The sequence below is a fragment of the Aquila chrysaetos genome, chromosome 2 (assembly GCF_900496995.4).
Source record: "Aquila chrysaetos chrysaetos chromosome 2, bAquChr1.4, whole genome shotgun sequence".
In the NCBI taxonomy this organism is placed as follows: domain Eukaryota; kingdom Metazoa; phylum Chordata; class Aves; order Accipitriformes; family Accipitridae; genus Aquila; species Aquila chrysaetos.
In genome coordinates this window covers 50362181-50378536 of record NC_044005.1, presented here as the reverse complement: position 1 = coordinate 50378536, position 16356 = coordinate 50362181, and the positions used below count along the sequence as shown (strand labels likewise).

General features: G+C 38.8%; 1 protein-coding gene across 10 annotated transcripts in view; it reads left to right on the top strand.

Annotated features, from left to right (window-relative positions):
* Positions 1 to 762: 762 nt before the first annotated feature.
* The window catches only part of CD44 (CD44 molecule (Indian blood group)), a 62880-nt gene continuing 47286 nt past the window's right edge, over positions 763 to 16356 (top strand). For 2 of the 10 annotated variants that reach the window (XM_029997992.2, XM_029998001.2), the window contains exon 1: positions 782 to 1056. In XM_029997992.2, coding sequence (XP_029853852.1) covers positions 990 to 1056 — 67 coding nt within the window. In that variant the 5' untranslated portion in view covers positions 782 to 989. Of the gene's footprint in view, positions 1057 to 16356 lie in introns of all 10 variants that reach the window. The other 8 variants (XM_029998019.2, XM_029998010.2, XM_029998038.2 and 5 more) reach the window with 7 other exon arrangements.

The following is a 16356-nucleotide window of genomic DNA, read 5'->3' as shown; positions in this document are numbered from 1 at the left end:
ACGACAGACATGCCTTTCACTCATCTACAGAGGCTCTGAGGTTTTCAACAGGGATTTCATGTGGCATCTAGAGTCACACAAACCCCCACGATGCAATGAACGTATGTCCCTCGGGAACCGAGACCTTGTCTGAATGTCAAAGACTGTCATACATCCTCATCCTGTTTCTCTACTTTGCAAATTGGGAACAGGAGGAATAATTCCTTCCACACCTCATACCATCAGTACAACAACATATCAGCCTCACTCCTCAGTATCACTGCTGGCACTGGCATTAGTTACCACTTTTGTTGGAGCAGCCTGTGCAGAGAAGCCAAGGGTAGAATGGGCTGTGGGAGACTAATCCGCCTCAACTTACCTTCTGCATGAAGTTGTCCTCCAGGGACGAAGAGAAACATTTTAGAAAGGTTCATTCCAGAGCAGGCATTTTGCTTGCTCTAAATTGAACTGCAAAAAGAGAAAGTGGTGAGATGGGACAAAATAAGCAAAATATTCTGGGGAAACCTCCAGGCAGTTGTAGATGCTTTGTTGGAGTTCAGAAACTCCAGTGCTTTACGTTCACCTGGTTTGCAATGAGAAGATTTTAAAGCACAGGAGGGGAAGCTTATAACAAACAGTGCCTTTCTAAGCTAACTCACAAGAGGTTACACAAATTTTCCTGCAAGCGCAATAAGTATAACTTTTGAGTGTAGTTGTGTAAGAAGAGGAGGTTGAGTGCCTCTTTAAAACTCGAGTGTGGCTGCTTAGTCAGTAGTAACTCTCCTCCCACCCCCCCTTCTTCCACTGCTGGGTAACTTTTGTTGCAATATGGGTGTGACTTGATGGAGCTCCCCTCCCAGTTATGTCATTACTTCAGTTCCTTTGAATCAGAATAAAAAGTGCAGCGAACTTCAGACTCATTGACTGCAGACTTAACAAGTGTCGGGGCTTTTCTTCTTTCCACGGTTTTCAAGGATCTCTGTTTTTTGCAAAACAGTTCCGAGAAAACAATGGCCAACTTCTCCTTATGGGCAACTTTTGGATTATGTTTGCTGAAGCTTTGTCTAACAGAAACACGTAAGTTTTTTATGAATGAAACCACGGTTGCTAATAAGTTTATGCTTTAGACAGCAAGAGCTCTTCTGCTAGATAGCTAACAGCTTTCTTGCATCTATATAAAGTTTTATTATTTGTAAGAGTTATCAGAGATGCTTTAGAACTGTAACCTCACTTGTGCTGGTCTGTACAATTGTGGAAAGCTGTGTATTGCTTCTAAAGGGCAATTCCAGATCTATAAAAAGTGAATTGTAGATCATTAAATTTAAGTTTAAACTAAGAACAGAAGTACATTAGGGAATTTAGAATAGCTCTGGTAAAGCTCAGTTCGACAATGTGACTGCTGTTACATACTTAATTTGCTCTCCCAGCCCCGTTTCAGACAGCAGAGAAAAGGGGGGGGGGGGGGGGGTGAGGGGGATGGAGAGGGACACACACCTCCCCCCCCAGCATACAGCAACTGCATTCTTGAGTTTACATGGGCTGAACTAACAGCTAATACATACTGCATTTGGACACAGCGTTGCTGAACAGAAGCAAAAGTGCAGCAATCTGTAACTGAAATTTGGAAAGCTTTTATGCCAAGCATGCTTGTTTCTGACTTCCCAAAGTTTCTTTGGGGTTCACTGACAAGATTTTGGAACAAAGGGGGTTCGAAGTGACCACAAAATTCAGTTGTTTCTCAATTAACTTTCTGTAGCTTGCTTATCTGCTTCAAATATTTGTATTTAAAATGAAACGTTAATACAGAGAAAAAAATAAACATTTTGTGTCCAAAATGACAAAATGCTTTTGAAATTTCACATGGTGCAGGCTCAACTGTGTCTGAGGGAAGTGGCCATGCTTTTAACAGACTCTCACTGTGACAGCAGCTGCCTCGAGGCATTTTGTGGTTAGAGATACCAATTACGCTTCTACATTATTTTTCTACTCATCAGTTCCAGGAGTCTAACGAAATACATTTTTCACAGCCATTGTCACCCAAGGGCTGTGTGTGTGTATAGTAAATTCGTATTTCATTAGTTTGAGCAGCAGTAGATACTTCTGTAATGGTTGCAGCACTGCCGGGCTGTAGATGGGTGTGTCGGAGTGAACAGTTCCCAGCGCATCTGAGATAGCTGAAGCACCCTCGTCGCTTTTCTTTCTGAAATTGTCTGCCAATTGTCTACCAAAATGCTCTTGCTAAAATCAGGTATATGGATAAAGCCCTTAGAGAAAGGGCAAGGGTACTGTAAGCAAATAAAGTATGTCTGAGATGTGTTTAAAACCTTGGCTTGGTCTGAGTCTGTATGCTGTATAAGCATTATAATTATTTGGTTACCACCTGCTCAACTGATTTCTCCTTTTATGAGCTGCCAGGAGCATCCTAAAGAAGCAGGGTCTGCACTGACTCTGGGAGCAATGCACTTTTTACAGTAAGACATAGCAGAAAACCCTATCATCTAGTTTCAGTATAGTTACAAAAAGTATGTCAAACTTCACATATGCCCCACAGGGAAGATTCTTTAATGGCTTAGCAAGGTATTAGACTGTAGCTACAATGTATTTTAGTTGGTATGCAGTACATTCCAGTATGACTTTGTAGTCAGTAATGACTTCAAAACAGCAGTTGGTGGTGGTTTTATTTTCTTTTTTAAACCACTGGCTTTGCCGTGTATCAGAGAGTAGTGGCCATTGCTGTAGGGAAACACCTTGCTTGAAGACAAAATTCAGATCTGCTCCTGAGTTGGAATTTTGATCCTTTTAGTACAGAATTTCACAGAATTAGAAAGGACCTGGGATTGCTGTTAACGTGATTACTAAAGGAAAAATGAGATATAGAGAGCAGCTGAAAAACTTACTCATCCTGAGTTCTGTGTGTTTGTGACCATACTGACACATGAGCAAGGTGTACGCATGTTATTGATGTGAATTTTGTTGTCTAAGGGGTCTGAATCCATGAGGATATAGATGCTGACATCTTGGTTAATGATGATTCTGGGGGAGATATTCCCCTGTGAGCATTCTGTATTTCTAAAAATATTTCTCTCAAAGTTTTCCTTGATTAACACAAAGCGAATCCTAGAATTTTGACCCCCAAACTGGAGGAAGCTGGAATACAAGTAGCAGTAAAGATGAAATGAAAAGAGGGAGAATAAGTCCAACAGTGTGAGGGAGGAGCTTAGCTATTAGCATTGGAGAGGTTGCCAGAGTCTCAGTTCAAGGTAAGGCTCTGAGACAGGGCTACTGTGGCTATCAGTCAGTCACAAAGGAAGGGACCTGCCTGCCTCTTGGCTTATATGTCATGTAAATTTGTAAATAAGGAAGTTTGAAGAAGCTCTTTGTGCTAGTTTATTTTCACTTAGTCCTTACAGTGTGTGTCTTGGCTATTTTCCCAAAGCTGCAAAGTAACTAGACTTTATTAAAGTTCAAGTGAACTTCCATCATCATTTAATGGAAAGGTTATATACCTGCCCCTGAAATACTCTCACACACAGAGCCAACAAACCATGGCAGAGGACTGTCTTGCAGTCTTTGGAGAAATGTTTGTTGATTCTTCAGTTTACCACAATGCAGAACCATTACCTTGAAAACAGAAGTCAGAGAAAGGCTTAATGAGGAAAGATAGCATCATACAATTGAGGAAGAACTTTTTAAACTAAGTGCTTTTAAAAAGGACTGGTAGCTCTAGCCAAGGTTAAATGAAATGCTCCCCCATATCTAGAGTGTCTTTCTTTCCAGAACAGTTCCCATCGACTTTTATAGGCCAGGACTTGAGGACAGTAGTAATATTGCATTTATTCATCTAGCACCTAAACATGCATGAAGTTCTACTGTAGCAAGAATGTGCTAGCAGGATGAGATGTCCTGAGCTGCTGATAGACACGTATAAACAGGAGAGAGAATCAGGAGCTCATTACTGGTAAAATACTTGTAGAAAAGATGGGTTCTCAAGAATTTCATGAAGGGATAAAAAAAAAAGCTTTCATTGAAGGGCAACTGCCATCTCAAATGAAAAAATTATGGAAGAGAGCAGGAAAATATAGTGAGGAAAGATGTAGATCTCCAAGGGATGTTTGGTTGTATGGCAAGGAACATTGATGGGGAAGCAACTAAAATTAGTTATACAGGCAGCATTAAGTCTTGAAGAATTTAAGAGAAGAAATCTGAAATGTATCCAAGCAAGAATCTAGTGTAAACCTCTGCAGACATTTCCACTAATTTGGATAGCAACTGTCAGGAACAGGGGAAAATAAATGAGGAATAAAAAAAGGTAACAGCAGCAATCAAGTTAATGTATAATAGGAGTGGAGCCTATAGATATGTGAAAAATTAGAAAAAGTAAAAACTGCATTGCTGACATGGCGGAGGAAAGAGCTCTGGTGAGCTCTGTGGGATATGGGTTAATTAAAAAGCAAAGAGCAAACAATGCAGGATGGCAATGTTCTTGCCAGAGAAGAGATGGTATTCAGAGGGAGTGGCTAGACAGCAACAGTAATTTGGTTTGAAAATAGGTTGCTAAGAGACATTGTTTTTAAGGAGAGATTAGATAAAGATAGACTAGATGAACATCTTTAAAGGATAGTTTGGGTATTGGTGATTGTGCTACTGGGTAAGAAAAGGGAGTAGAAGATCTCTGGTAACTCTGTTTCTTCTTTGATAAAAGGATAATTTCAGTTCTGAATGTAGTTGACTGGCAGTGGAATACATTGTAGAAAAGCAGGGCAAAGAATGATGTAGAGCTTCTTATATAAGGAGTGATAAGTCAGCCCAAGAACTTAAAAGTTTTTCAGAGTTCTGGAGATGCTGTAAGAAGACTTCTCCATTAGCTTTCTGGTCTTTTTGCCTCACATTTCTGCTCCTGCACTAATGGATAAGTGTTTAAAAATACAGTCAAGATAGAAAATGATAATTCTCAACTTCGTATGACATGTATTCTGTTATTTACAAAACTTTTTTTTTTTTTTTTTTTTTTTTTTTTTTTTTTTTTTTTTAAGAGAACCCTATGCAAGAGAGTGAGGGAAAGTGTTCTGCCAAACTCTCCTCTAAAATTGCTTTTTCAGGACCAAGGCTAAATGTTACCTGTGAACTGTAACTTCACAGAGAGGATAATCATGACACAAACATGACCCACCACAGTAATCTTGCCTACTTTGAAAACAATACAACATTGTACGGGAACAATTCACAGTGTTCAAACCACATGATATTTTAGCATCAGCTGGTAACTGAAAGCATGCTTTATCAAATTTAATTTTTCAGTACTACATTGAATTCTTAGACTAGAGAAGTTCAAACTTCCACTTGAAGGCCAGCGAAGTGAGAAGAGCAAGACAGAGGTCAGCAACATGTCTCTGATACATGCATCATGGTTGCTACCAAGTAAAACCCACATCTACAGTCTATTTTGTTCTTTGCCTTTACCTGGAAGGGTTTCTTAGTGATATACCCGGTGGCTTGGACTGTTCTCCATGGGTTGTCAACAGCTGTAGGCGTGAAGCCAGTTTGGCATAGCTGCTAGTCATTTTCCAGACTAGACCAGAAGTTCATCAGCTGTTAACATGCAGTTGTCTCTCACTCCCAGGGAGGTAATAATCATCTCAAAGCCATCAGACACTGTAATTATCAGTGACCATTACGGCTGCTGCTAATACTGGTGGCAGAGGGGATTGTGTCAGTCCTGGGTGTTTATCAGTTTCCTCCCTGGCAAATCACAGGCCTCCCTGCGGTGGCATCAGCAGTAATATCAGTAGCAGCTGGCTGTGATTTTCCTCCCTTGCCGCGGCTGCTGGAGCTGGCCCCACCCAAGGGACGACGGAGCAGCTCGTCATATGAGTGAGTTTGCAGGCAGTAATGTGAAATGGCAACTGAGAGAAAGAGGGGTTTTCCTTGGAGAATCTCTTCGGTCACACTGAAAGTTCAGCTAATTAAGATTTAAAGTTCAAACCTCTGTGACTGTTTCCTGCCTAACGAAACCTGCAGTCATTTTTGGAGTCTGTGCCTACAATTAAGAACATAATTGAACTCTCTTTTGTACGCACTGGCTTTGGGACTTTCCAGTTCCTCTACGTGACAACACTGGCTGCATTATATAACGCAGCAACTTATTTCAGTACAATAACCTTCAACCCTCACATTGTGAAACAGAAAAAAAAAAGATAGAAAGGAGTTGAAGAATAATCTACAATTTTAGCAATTACTAACATGAAAGCTCAAGCCACCATGCCAGTTCAAAGTAAAAATCACAGAGAAAACCTGAATTTTACTTATATTTGCAGTTTGAAAAATAGATTGCTTTGCTTTTTTCTTTCCTTCTATAGATGACTGAGCTAGGCTTAGTAGCTGGAAGCTCTAAGAGACTGCGTTGTGTCTTTGAAAAAAAAAACTCAGACGCACAGCAGCTGTGGTAAAACTTCCGTCTCTGTTTCTGCTAATGATACTGTTCCAAAAGCAATGTGAGATGGTTATAAAAGAGGTTGCCAGGGTACAGGCTGACAGCTGCCTAAAAAAAGGGCATTAGCCAGCAATCATCAACTATACAGTTAATGTGTGTTTTACTAAATACTTGCTTTCGTAAATAAGAAACTGCCTTTGACGGAACGTGTAATAGTCAAAAAATCTGCTGCGACATAGCTTTTGTTGATTATATATGTCTCACAGTGGCAGCATGTTAGCAAAACAGGTTCTCAGAAGTATATTTCCCTAGGGGGCTTTTTTATTGTTATTTTTGTTAATGGATAGGTGTCTGTAAAGAAGCAGGGTGTGGTATGTGTGGGTAGATGTAATGAATAGTTTCTTGCAGCATTCCCATACAGAAGTGAAAGGTTAGCTGGAGCTCAGTGTATGGTCTGTGGCCACCCAGGACCCTGTGGGCAGATGTGAGTGAGCTCTGTCCAGGTAGCAAGCAAGCTGCTATACAAACCAGGGTCTAAAAGTCAAGCGCCAACCTTGAGTTGGCAGCCTCTCTGAGAGAACATACCCTGCCACCAGGAAGGCTTATCAGCAAGGGATTGGTATCACACTTGCCGGAGCAGCAGGACTGCAGCCGTTTTCAGAGACCAGGCAGAGCCCACAGGCCCACTCAAAACAGACTAAGCAAGCTGGCAGCTGCTCTTTCTACAGCGTGGAAATGCAGCAGTTCAACAGTGCCACAGGGGTGGTTGTGATGGTAGTGATTAGTTGTTTACCTACTCTTTGCCATTGGCTGATGCACATCTTCTAGACAAGATGGAGTATTCCTATTGGCGAATGAGGATTCTAAGACAGGGATACAGTACGTCACTGCTAGGGGAAGCCAGGTCTTCCCAACTCCATCATGGTGCTCTGGGTGAAGCTTCTGCACAAGGAATATGGAATAGTTAACTGGGCAGGTTCAAGGGAAAGTAGTATTTGCCAGTTATAAGGAAACATGATTCATTAATAATGAAGACACTGAAGGTGAGGCCTGAACTCATCTTAATGTTTTGCTTTCACTCACTTCTGTATTCCTCCTCCTCCTGCTTGATTAGGTGTCCTCCATTAATTTACATGTCCTTTCCCATCATTCACTTACGCATGTAAGTGTAGAAGAAAAAGCCTCATTTGCTAACAAGTATTCATATTTATAAATGTAGGGTTTTATTCTCTGTTCCTATATAATGCTTATGCATAAATCCAACACATAGGAACATTTAGAACATGGAAGTGAAATAATATGTATTCTGTTCAAATCAATTTCTCCAGTAGCAGTGCTATAAAAATCAGATAAAAATTTTCTTTGTTGCTCTGACAGTTTTATCCTGTTTATTTGTGTGCTATCTATACATGCACTGAAGACTGGCAGCTGTTTTGAGTTTGATAGCACAGTGAATGCGAAGTGTAGTTTTCTTAAGAAGTTCTTATTCAACATTTATCTTTTTATGATTAGGGATGTCTGAAGCTGTTTGCCAAATGAGAACTGACTTAGATCTTTTGTCCTACTGTCAAACTTAACACTTCTTTAAGTTCAAGAGCTTTAAAATTTATTTAATAATTAACTGAAGAATGATGTCTTAAATTTAGTCAAGTTTCTCTCCTGTTTGAAGCAATACTTCCTGCTGATAACTATCAGCTATTGTCTTGAGATCTTGGAGGTATTTGAACAGAAAGGCTTGATACTCTGGGAAAGCCGAGTGCCGAGAGATATAAAAAGACCTAGCAAGTCAGAGGAGGAGCCAAGAACAGACCCACTTTCTCTAACCTGAAGGTGGGCCACCTGGTCAGGATGCCAGAAGGCCACATGGCTAGAATGTTACAAGTCCAGAGAAGTTTGAGTGTCACTGTGCAGCAGCTATGTGTATCCAGGTGGTACCCAGGTATATCTTCTAAATGTCCACGTCTTCTTTTGAACAACTTTTTCTGTTTCTTGCACCTATTTACTGTTTTCCCCACTAATCAAACTCCGCATCTCTGGGACACCTGGCTGAAGCAGTCCAATAAATCTGATAGACTCTTGTCAGCCTGTGTCTGTGGTAGAAGGTTATATCCATTTGATCCAGCAAAACTTCTGCTCAGCAGCTTAGTCATTCTCAGGCAAAATGAAATGTAGAGACCACGTTCTTCTTCCAAGACACAGGCCTCAGAGAAGACTCAAATGACAAGAAAATTATCTTATTTATATTTTTTATGATTTTCTTTTGATTTGAGCCTGATGTGCTGGCACTGACTTACTGTCATTGTGTTCAACGTCAGGTTAATAAGGCAGGAGCACCCAGTGACTTCAGAAGATTGGTATTAACAAAATATCACAGTTACATTGCACTAGCAAGAGTCACTTTGGGTTCTTGGGAGGAGCAAGAACTCTTCTTGGACAGAAAATAAAAATACTTTTCTTGAAATCTCATATTGAGCTCTACACTCTTAAAATTCTCTTTCCTAAAATGTAACAAAATAATTTTATAGCCTACAGAGAATAGATACTTGGTGGTTCCAGTTCATCACTGAACGGGCACAGCTAAGGTTTTAGACAGGCAGTTATTCAATTCACAATTCTTGTATTAAAAGCAGTAACAGGCAGACATTTTGAGCATGTGAGACACCTTCCTGTGGTGATGGCCTAGAGAGGAGTTTCTTTCCTGCTTTTGTGGCTTGCCTCAGAAAACCCTGATTTGCTCGCTGTTGTGGTGTAAAATGTTGCAGAGCTCTTCTCAGAGTGTGGATGATGATTTTTGTGTCTCCTGACATTTCTAGTAGATCAGTCCTGTTAATTCTTTTTGTTATGGCTGCTTGTTGCTTGTATTTCCTGGCTGCTTGTTGCGTAGGAAAAGATCGCAGTAGTTTTGCTTTACTGTCTCAACACCTCCTTGACCTGCCAAGTCTCACACGTTATCTAGTAGTGATATAGTTCAAGTTCACCCTGAACAGCGCACAGCATTAACTGGCTTTTAAAACAGTGAAGCAGAGGAAATCTTAAAGCATCATGGAAGGGTAAGACCAGCACAGTTACTCAGTTTTTTCAGAGCATCTCTAGGCATAAGTACTAGACAGCATTTTCTGTTTCTGTTCATGTGGGTTAGAGAAAAGCCCAATCATCCATTTTTCCAGGAGGAGGCATATCCTGTGACTTGGAGATTACTAAGACCAATGACTGAATCCAAATTTGTTTTCTGATAATGCTTTGCTGAGAGTATATATTTATGCAGGTAGTTTGTATAACAAGTAGTTTGTGTTTCTTTCTGGAGCTGGAGATCTTTTTTCTTCTTCATTTATATTTCCTAACAATTCCTATTATTTACATACATGCCAGTGGGGGCCAGCCCTATCATAAATTAGTGTAGAGTACACAAAATATTACATAAAAAACAATGCAAGACTGGTAAAATATTGCAACAGTGCACTTAAAGATCAGTGGAATTGCTATCCAAAATTTTGCATCTGCAAATGAATGAATTCATTAATTAATTTCCTTTGCTGAGCAAAGGAAGAAAAGTTCAAAAAATTCTCTCTACCTGACTAGGTTACCCTTCAAAATAAAATACAGGCAATATTATTTTCTTCAATTGCTTCCATGTTGTCACAATCCCATTTTAAAAATATAGCATAGCCAAAGCATTGAAATTCTTGGGCCCAGCAGGGTTATATCCATTAATAACCTACAAGAGTGTTTTTTGATAACATCTACGTGATGATACACATCCACATCTTCAAAGTTCAAGGTGAGCATTAGTAACAAAATATAGTGGTGTCTCCTCAATATATCCTACAGCACCTTAAACATTGGAACATTTTGACATCAACATATGTCTGAGGTGTATTCCTTCCACTTGTCACCTGCTGGATTCTTCCAAGTACCGTAAAAGAACTTGAATACTTCTTGAAAGAGATTTGACATCTTATGCTTTCTCAGTTTATCACTTCAGAAACAGGTGCTGTCTCTGATGAAATTTTGTTCTGTGTAGTGTTTCTTTTTCTTGTGTTACATGGAGTTCACAAAAATATTACAACATTTGGTCTAGCGGGGGTTACTGTCTTATCTGGTGTGTTTCATCAACACATTCATCACAGTTGGTATCAGGCTGGATGTGTTTAAATTACTGTAGAACTTAAAATTTCAAGTCTAGATAGTGTTATTTAACAGAGTAAAGATGATCCCAGCTAGTGAGAAAGAAGTGAACTGACAAATATGCTGATAGACAATAATAACTAGGGTTTTTTATAGCCCTTTGAAAGTCAGTGATTTTATCCCCACCTCACAGGTAGGGAAACAGAGAGAAAGCAAAATAAGTCACCCAGCAGCATAGCTGTAAATAGAACATTTTCTCCTAAGTCCCAGCCTGGTGTTTCATCAACAAGATTAGTGCCTTGTTCGCTTGAACTTCAGAAAGCAGCTATGATTTCACATGCAGGGCTATTTCAGTTGAAATAAGCATTATTATTCTTCATAAGAAAAAAGTCCTCTTGCAAACATTCTTCTACTGGTGCAGAGGTGAACAAGAGTATAGAGGACCGGAGCTTTCTCTGCAAAGCTGTTATCTTAAAAACACGAAACTCTTCAGTTACTGTTTGGTAATCCATCATTGAGCCTGGCTATGCAATCCTTACTTCAGCTGGACAATCCATGAGAGAAAATACTCTTTATGAGTAAGAGCTAAGTATTTTCCTAATATTTGAAACACCCTTACAACCCATTGTTTACAGACCTGCACTGAATTTATTAACAGTATCAGTCAAATACTTATCTGACTTTATTACTCATACTCATAGCGCTGAGGTCATGTCACTTTATCGACACCAGTCACAATCATATTACTGTTGACTCACAGCAATTGCAAGGCAACATATTAACACCTTTTTTCCACCCCTGACATGATACAAATATATCCACAATGATAGTCATAGCAACGTGTTGAAGTCCTGATGTAAGTCTGTCTTTCGCTTTTTAACTTACTGGTTTGGTATCTTGAATTGATTGCTATATTGGGAGATATCTCAATATCTCCCATCCTGCAAGAGCAAATAGTTTTAAAAGTCAGCTGAATTGGCAGTATTTCATGAATTGATATAGTAAGGTGTGTCTAAGATGCTTTCAGACTGTTCAAGAAAGACAAATGGGATCTATACACAATGACTGGTAGCAGATCATCTGGAAAAGTGCTTCCACACTGTGCCAGCTGCTTCGGCTGGTCCTAAGAGAGATCTCTGCTTTGTTTAAAGAACTTCCCACTTTTATTTTTTGCAAGTACACGATGAGATCTTCTTACTTCTGATTTCAGAGTCCTTTACTGGGTTGCTTTCCTTTTCAGATCTGATAGAAGCTTACTCGTCTCAATCCATCTTTTATACTGTATATAGCTCACTGTTAATACTCATTGTCACATGATAATAATGGGTCACACCAGATCGGTTTTTTGCTTTGTCTAGTGTACTTGACAGGCAACTCAATAAATTTTGGTTCAAGAATGTAAGTAATTTCCTTGGGGAAAAAAAATCTTGTGGTGCTTTGTTAATAATAAATTACTACCTATCTAGGATTTTCTATTTATTAAGATGGCTTTATACCCAATTTGGTATTTGAATTCACTCTTGCTCAGAGTGAATCTGACTTCTCGATGTTTTCCAATGTCATGAAACTCACAGTACCTGAATTGAGGTCTGTCACTGTATCATTTGCCATTCAAACATTGATTTAATTCTGGATCTTTTCCAGAAAAGATTTTCCATAAAATCCAGCTATATCTCATTAAAATAAAAGATTACAAGTATCAGCAAGCATCAGAGCAAAATCACTGGCTTCACAATGATTCCAGCACTTTTGGGAGACAATGACGCTTCACGATTTGAGGATGATTACATGCAAACAGTAGTGCATTGCCCTTACATATCTCCACTGCCTAAATATATGTAGGATTTAATGCAGTATTTGAACTCACAAAATATTGAGGCCACACTCCCAATGCCTCTTTCCCATTCTTCCCTCATGCAACTGAATCTTCACTGCCTCTCATGAATTGTTAAATTTAAATAAACATTAAAAAAAAAAATAGGAAAAAATATATTAAACCCAGAGAATATTATTATTCTCACCACATTTGTGACAGCAACAGCATTGTGTACATACTAATGTTAATTGCAAACTCTAGTTATTAAACATACCTTTTTACTAAACCAATTATAAAAGATTCAAAACTAAGACTGTAAGAATTATTAAAGAAATTTAACTGAACACCTAGCTTGGGATACAAATAACGTGCATGCATCTTAGGAAAGTTTCTTGCTAGTCAGTATTTTCAGTGTCAATCTCAAGATTCTTGAAACTGTAGTATATGGCTGAATAGAGTGACACAGAGTGCAGAAAATGGAAACAGTTTGCCACCAACAATTCCAGTAGAAGTTGCCTGCTGGGCATTCTGGTTACAAGCTATGGGATCCCTGCCCTTCTGGTATTAGGGAAAAAACAGAGGGACTAGTGGATGTGACAGTGTTTTCTTCCATCATCAGAAGCTTGCACTGATTTAAGATAGCATAAGAGCTTTCCCATTGATTTCTATAGATTCTAGATGAGATTTGATTGAGTAGGTTGTGTTAATCATTACATGTTTTTTACAAAGTGATCCTTTCCAAAGGTAGATTTTTGCTTGAACCTTACTTACTTCAGATCCCAAGCCAAGTCTTTCTGCCAATGAAAATCTTTTTTGGGGTTTTGTTCACTCTTAGTCTGTCCTAATATTTCCAGAGTAAAATTTCAAGGTCTTCAGCAAGTAAAAATGAAATGTGCATTTTATGAGTTTTATTTTTTTCAGCAGTGCGTAGTATGCTTCCCAATGCTCCTAAGAGCACCATGGTTGCTATCACTCTATTGAAAATGTACTTATGCCTGGGTACTTCTTGGGTTTTTATGGAGAGGAACACATTGAGGTCAACCCATCTCTGAAACTGCAGTAGCTTGTACACACAGCTGGATATGCAACCTTCATCTTTCATTATTGCCTGTGAATTAAGCTCTTCAGACTTCTTCCATGATTTGTTCTTCAGAGAACACTTTCTTCCAAGCTTATTTCTTTACTTTCTCTTTCATATCCACCATTTCTGATCTCTTCAAATCACACCATTTGTAAGGTCTTATGGATAACAATAACCAGACAGAACTGCTAGCAGAAGTTACTCAAAATCCACTGTGGAAAGAAAGCAGGGTTTCAGTGTAACATCACAAAGCGAGTCAGCTGCTTTTTGTTAACCGTTGATTCTAATAAGCAGCTTCAGGTTTTGGTTTTGATTTGATTATCAATCAGCCAGTAATTTGTCAGGACTTAGAACTCTTCCATATTCTGGAGACCTTCAGAATGCAGCTGATACTATACCTTAGTCTGCTTTTTTGGGAAAAATCACAAATATTCAAAAGTAGTGTTTTATCCATGTTTAAAACTGCAAAGTTACATACAAAGGTTACAGCTATAGTCTTAATCTGAGAAATCTGAATTTAGTATGAGTCATTAAATCATGCATTACATTGGAGGCTTCAGTTCTCCAGTTTGATTTCTAGCAGGCCAAATTCAATGGATTATTGGACAATATTTTAATCAATATGCAATTAACAACTATGATCCCAGATTTAAGTGTTTAATATTGTGCTACTTTGTACAAGCAACTTCTACAAAAAGGTTGGGTTTCATCTTAATTTCCCCAGACATTTAAAAAAAAATGGAGAGTGTTTGTGAAAGAAACTGGGAATGAGTTCATCTGCATTGTGGGGAAGCTGAGTTTGGAATAAGTACTGATATGCCTTTTGTTTGGGCAGTCCTCTCCTGACATTATTTGTTACTAGGAAGTCTGCATGGGTCATTTGTCCTTTGACATGTCTTACATTGTGAGGCATATTCTAGGCATCCTTCTTCTTTTTAGTATGTCTGCCAGACTAATGTTATCCTTGTTTTAACTGCCTGGCTTTCAGAGCTTTTCAATGATTCTTAGGGTTCCTTTCTCTGTTGTTTTCTTGCAAAGTGGCCTTGTTGAAGTCAAGAGATATTCTATTTCTTATGTCTTTTTTTCTCTTTTTCAGTTTTGATCATTACTTGCTTTTCCACAATGAACTTATTGTACAAATAAGTTTGAAATGTTGAAAATATTTATTGGAGGTTTTCCTATATAACTCAGAGGAACAGAGGAAACATAAAAAGCATAGGTTTTTAATTTAGAAATTGTTTACAAAAAAAAAATTTCAATATCATGTGAAAAATAATTTCAAATCACACCTGGTATTATTATTGAGTAGAATACTGCAAATAATTAAAATTCAAAATCTGTCATTTAGTTGGACTTGTTAATCATAGGCCTGATTTTGTATTGATTTCTTATCTAAGTATCCACAGAACTTAAATCAGAGTTCCCGTGTCTTGTCAAGGAGGAGGCTGAATGTAAAAGCTGCAAGAACACAGTAAAATAACAATGTAATAGTTCTTTGCTCTTACAGGATTCTTTATCAGTAAATCTAAAATTGCTTTATTAAGGAGATTAGTTGCAAACTGAGGTAAAGAGAGATGAATTGGCTTATCCAGGTTCTATCAGCGAGTAAATGACAGAGCAGGGAATATGCATAAGGTCCTTTGAGCTCCAAGCTGGGGTCTGTCTGCTGACCAACACTGTCTCTCACCTGCTTTTATCCCAAATGACTAAACAATTTGATTTCAGTCAAACAATGAAAATCAGACTCCAACTATTATTCATCAGCTTTATTTCATGGATGTTTCTTCACCTGGATTGCATGGAACTGATCCCAACTGATTCGCTTCACAGTCCCTCTTACTCAGCCTTTGGGGTTAGACTACTCACTGTACAGCCTGAAGCTTTCCTAGTATCGACAATGAAGATTATGTTTTCATCATCTCAAGGGAAACATATCTGATAACTGTCTAATTCCAGGACTATGATTTCACTGCCTGCAATTTTTCCACTGAGGTGCTGCACAGCTGTACCATGTTCTAGTGGACTCTGAAAACTTTCAACTCACTATTCGGTGAAACTGTTACATAAAGAATAATATTAATGTCAGCAGCAAGGAAGTTTATCGTAAGTGATGACACTATATAGGCTCACTCAGGATGTTTACCAGAGCAACAGTTGCCAGGCAGATAAAGTATGTTTGGAAGATGCATTAGCAGACTTTTTTCTTCCCGCAGCAGCTGCTGAGGAATGAAACATATTTCTTGTACTTACTTGCATTTTGAGCCACTCTATGAATGCTTGATTCATTAATAGTCCCACCCCACCCCACACACTTTTTAAAATTAGTAGCCAGGAAAGCTATCAGATTAAGAGACTGAAGATTTTTGCCCATCAGTAAACAGATACAGAGACAATTACTTTGGTGGCAGTAGGCAGATTTGTTAAGAACAATTTAGAAGGAAGTCAACAGCTTGAGCTTTGTCCCACATCCCGTTTCCAGTGTGCCCTTGCTGAATTAACACAGAAATGGAAGGAATACTTATTAACATGTGGTGGAGAAAGGAGATCCTCCTGCTGCAGTGTATCCCTCTCTGGCTACTGTCTGTATCCCCAGCCACATCTCTCCTTTTCATTTCAGAGATCGACTCGAGCCCACTTGGATCACAGGGTTAGCATGGTTATGTCATGACTTTTTATGTAGTTAACAGCATACAGGAGAGTGAGGAAGCTACTATCTTATTTGTCTTTTCAGCCCAAATTACTAGGTACACAAATATAACTGGGTAGTAGGAACAGCTTTGGCACAACTTCAAAGAAAGGTCTGATTTTATACCTTTGGATCTATGGAGAGCCATCTTCACTTTCTTGTCACCACACCCAACTACTGAGAACCTGTTGCCTCTATTTATGGCAGGCACTCCTTGCAACGTGCAAGTAAATTCCTTC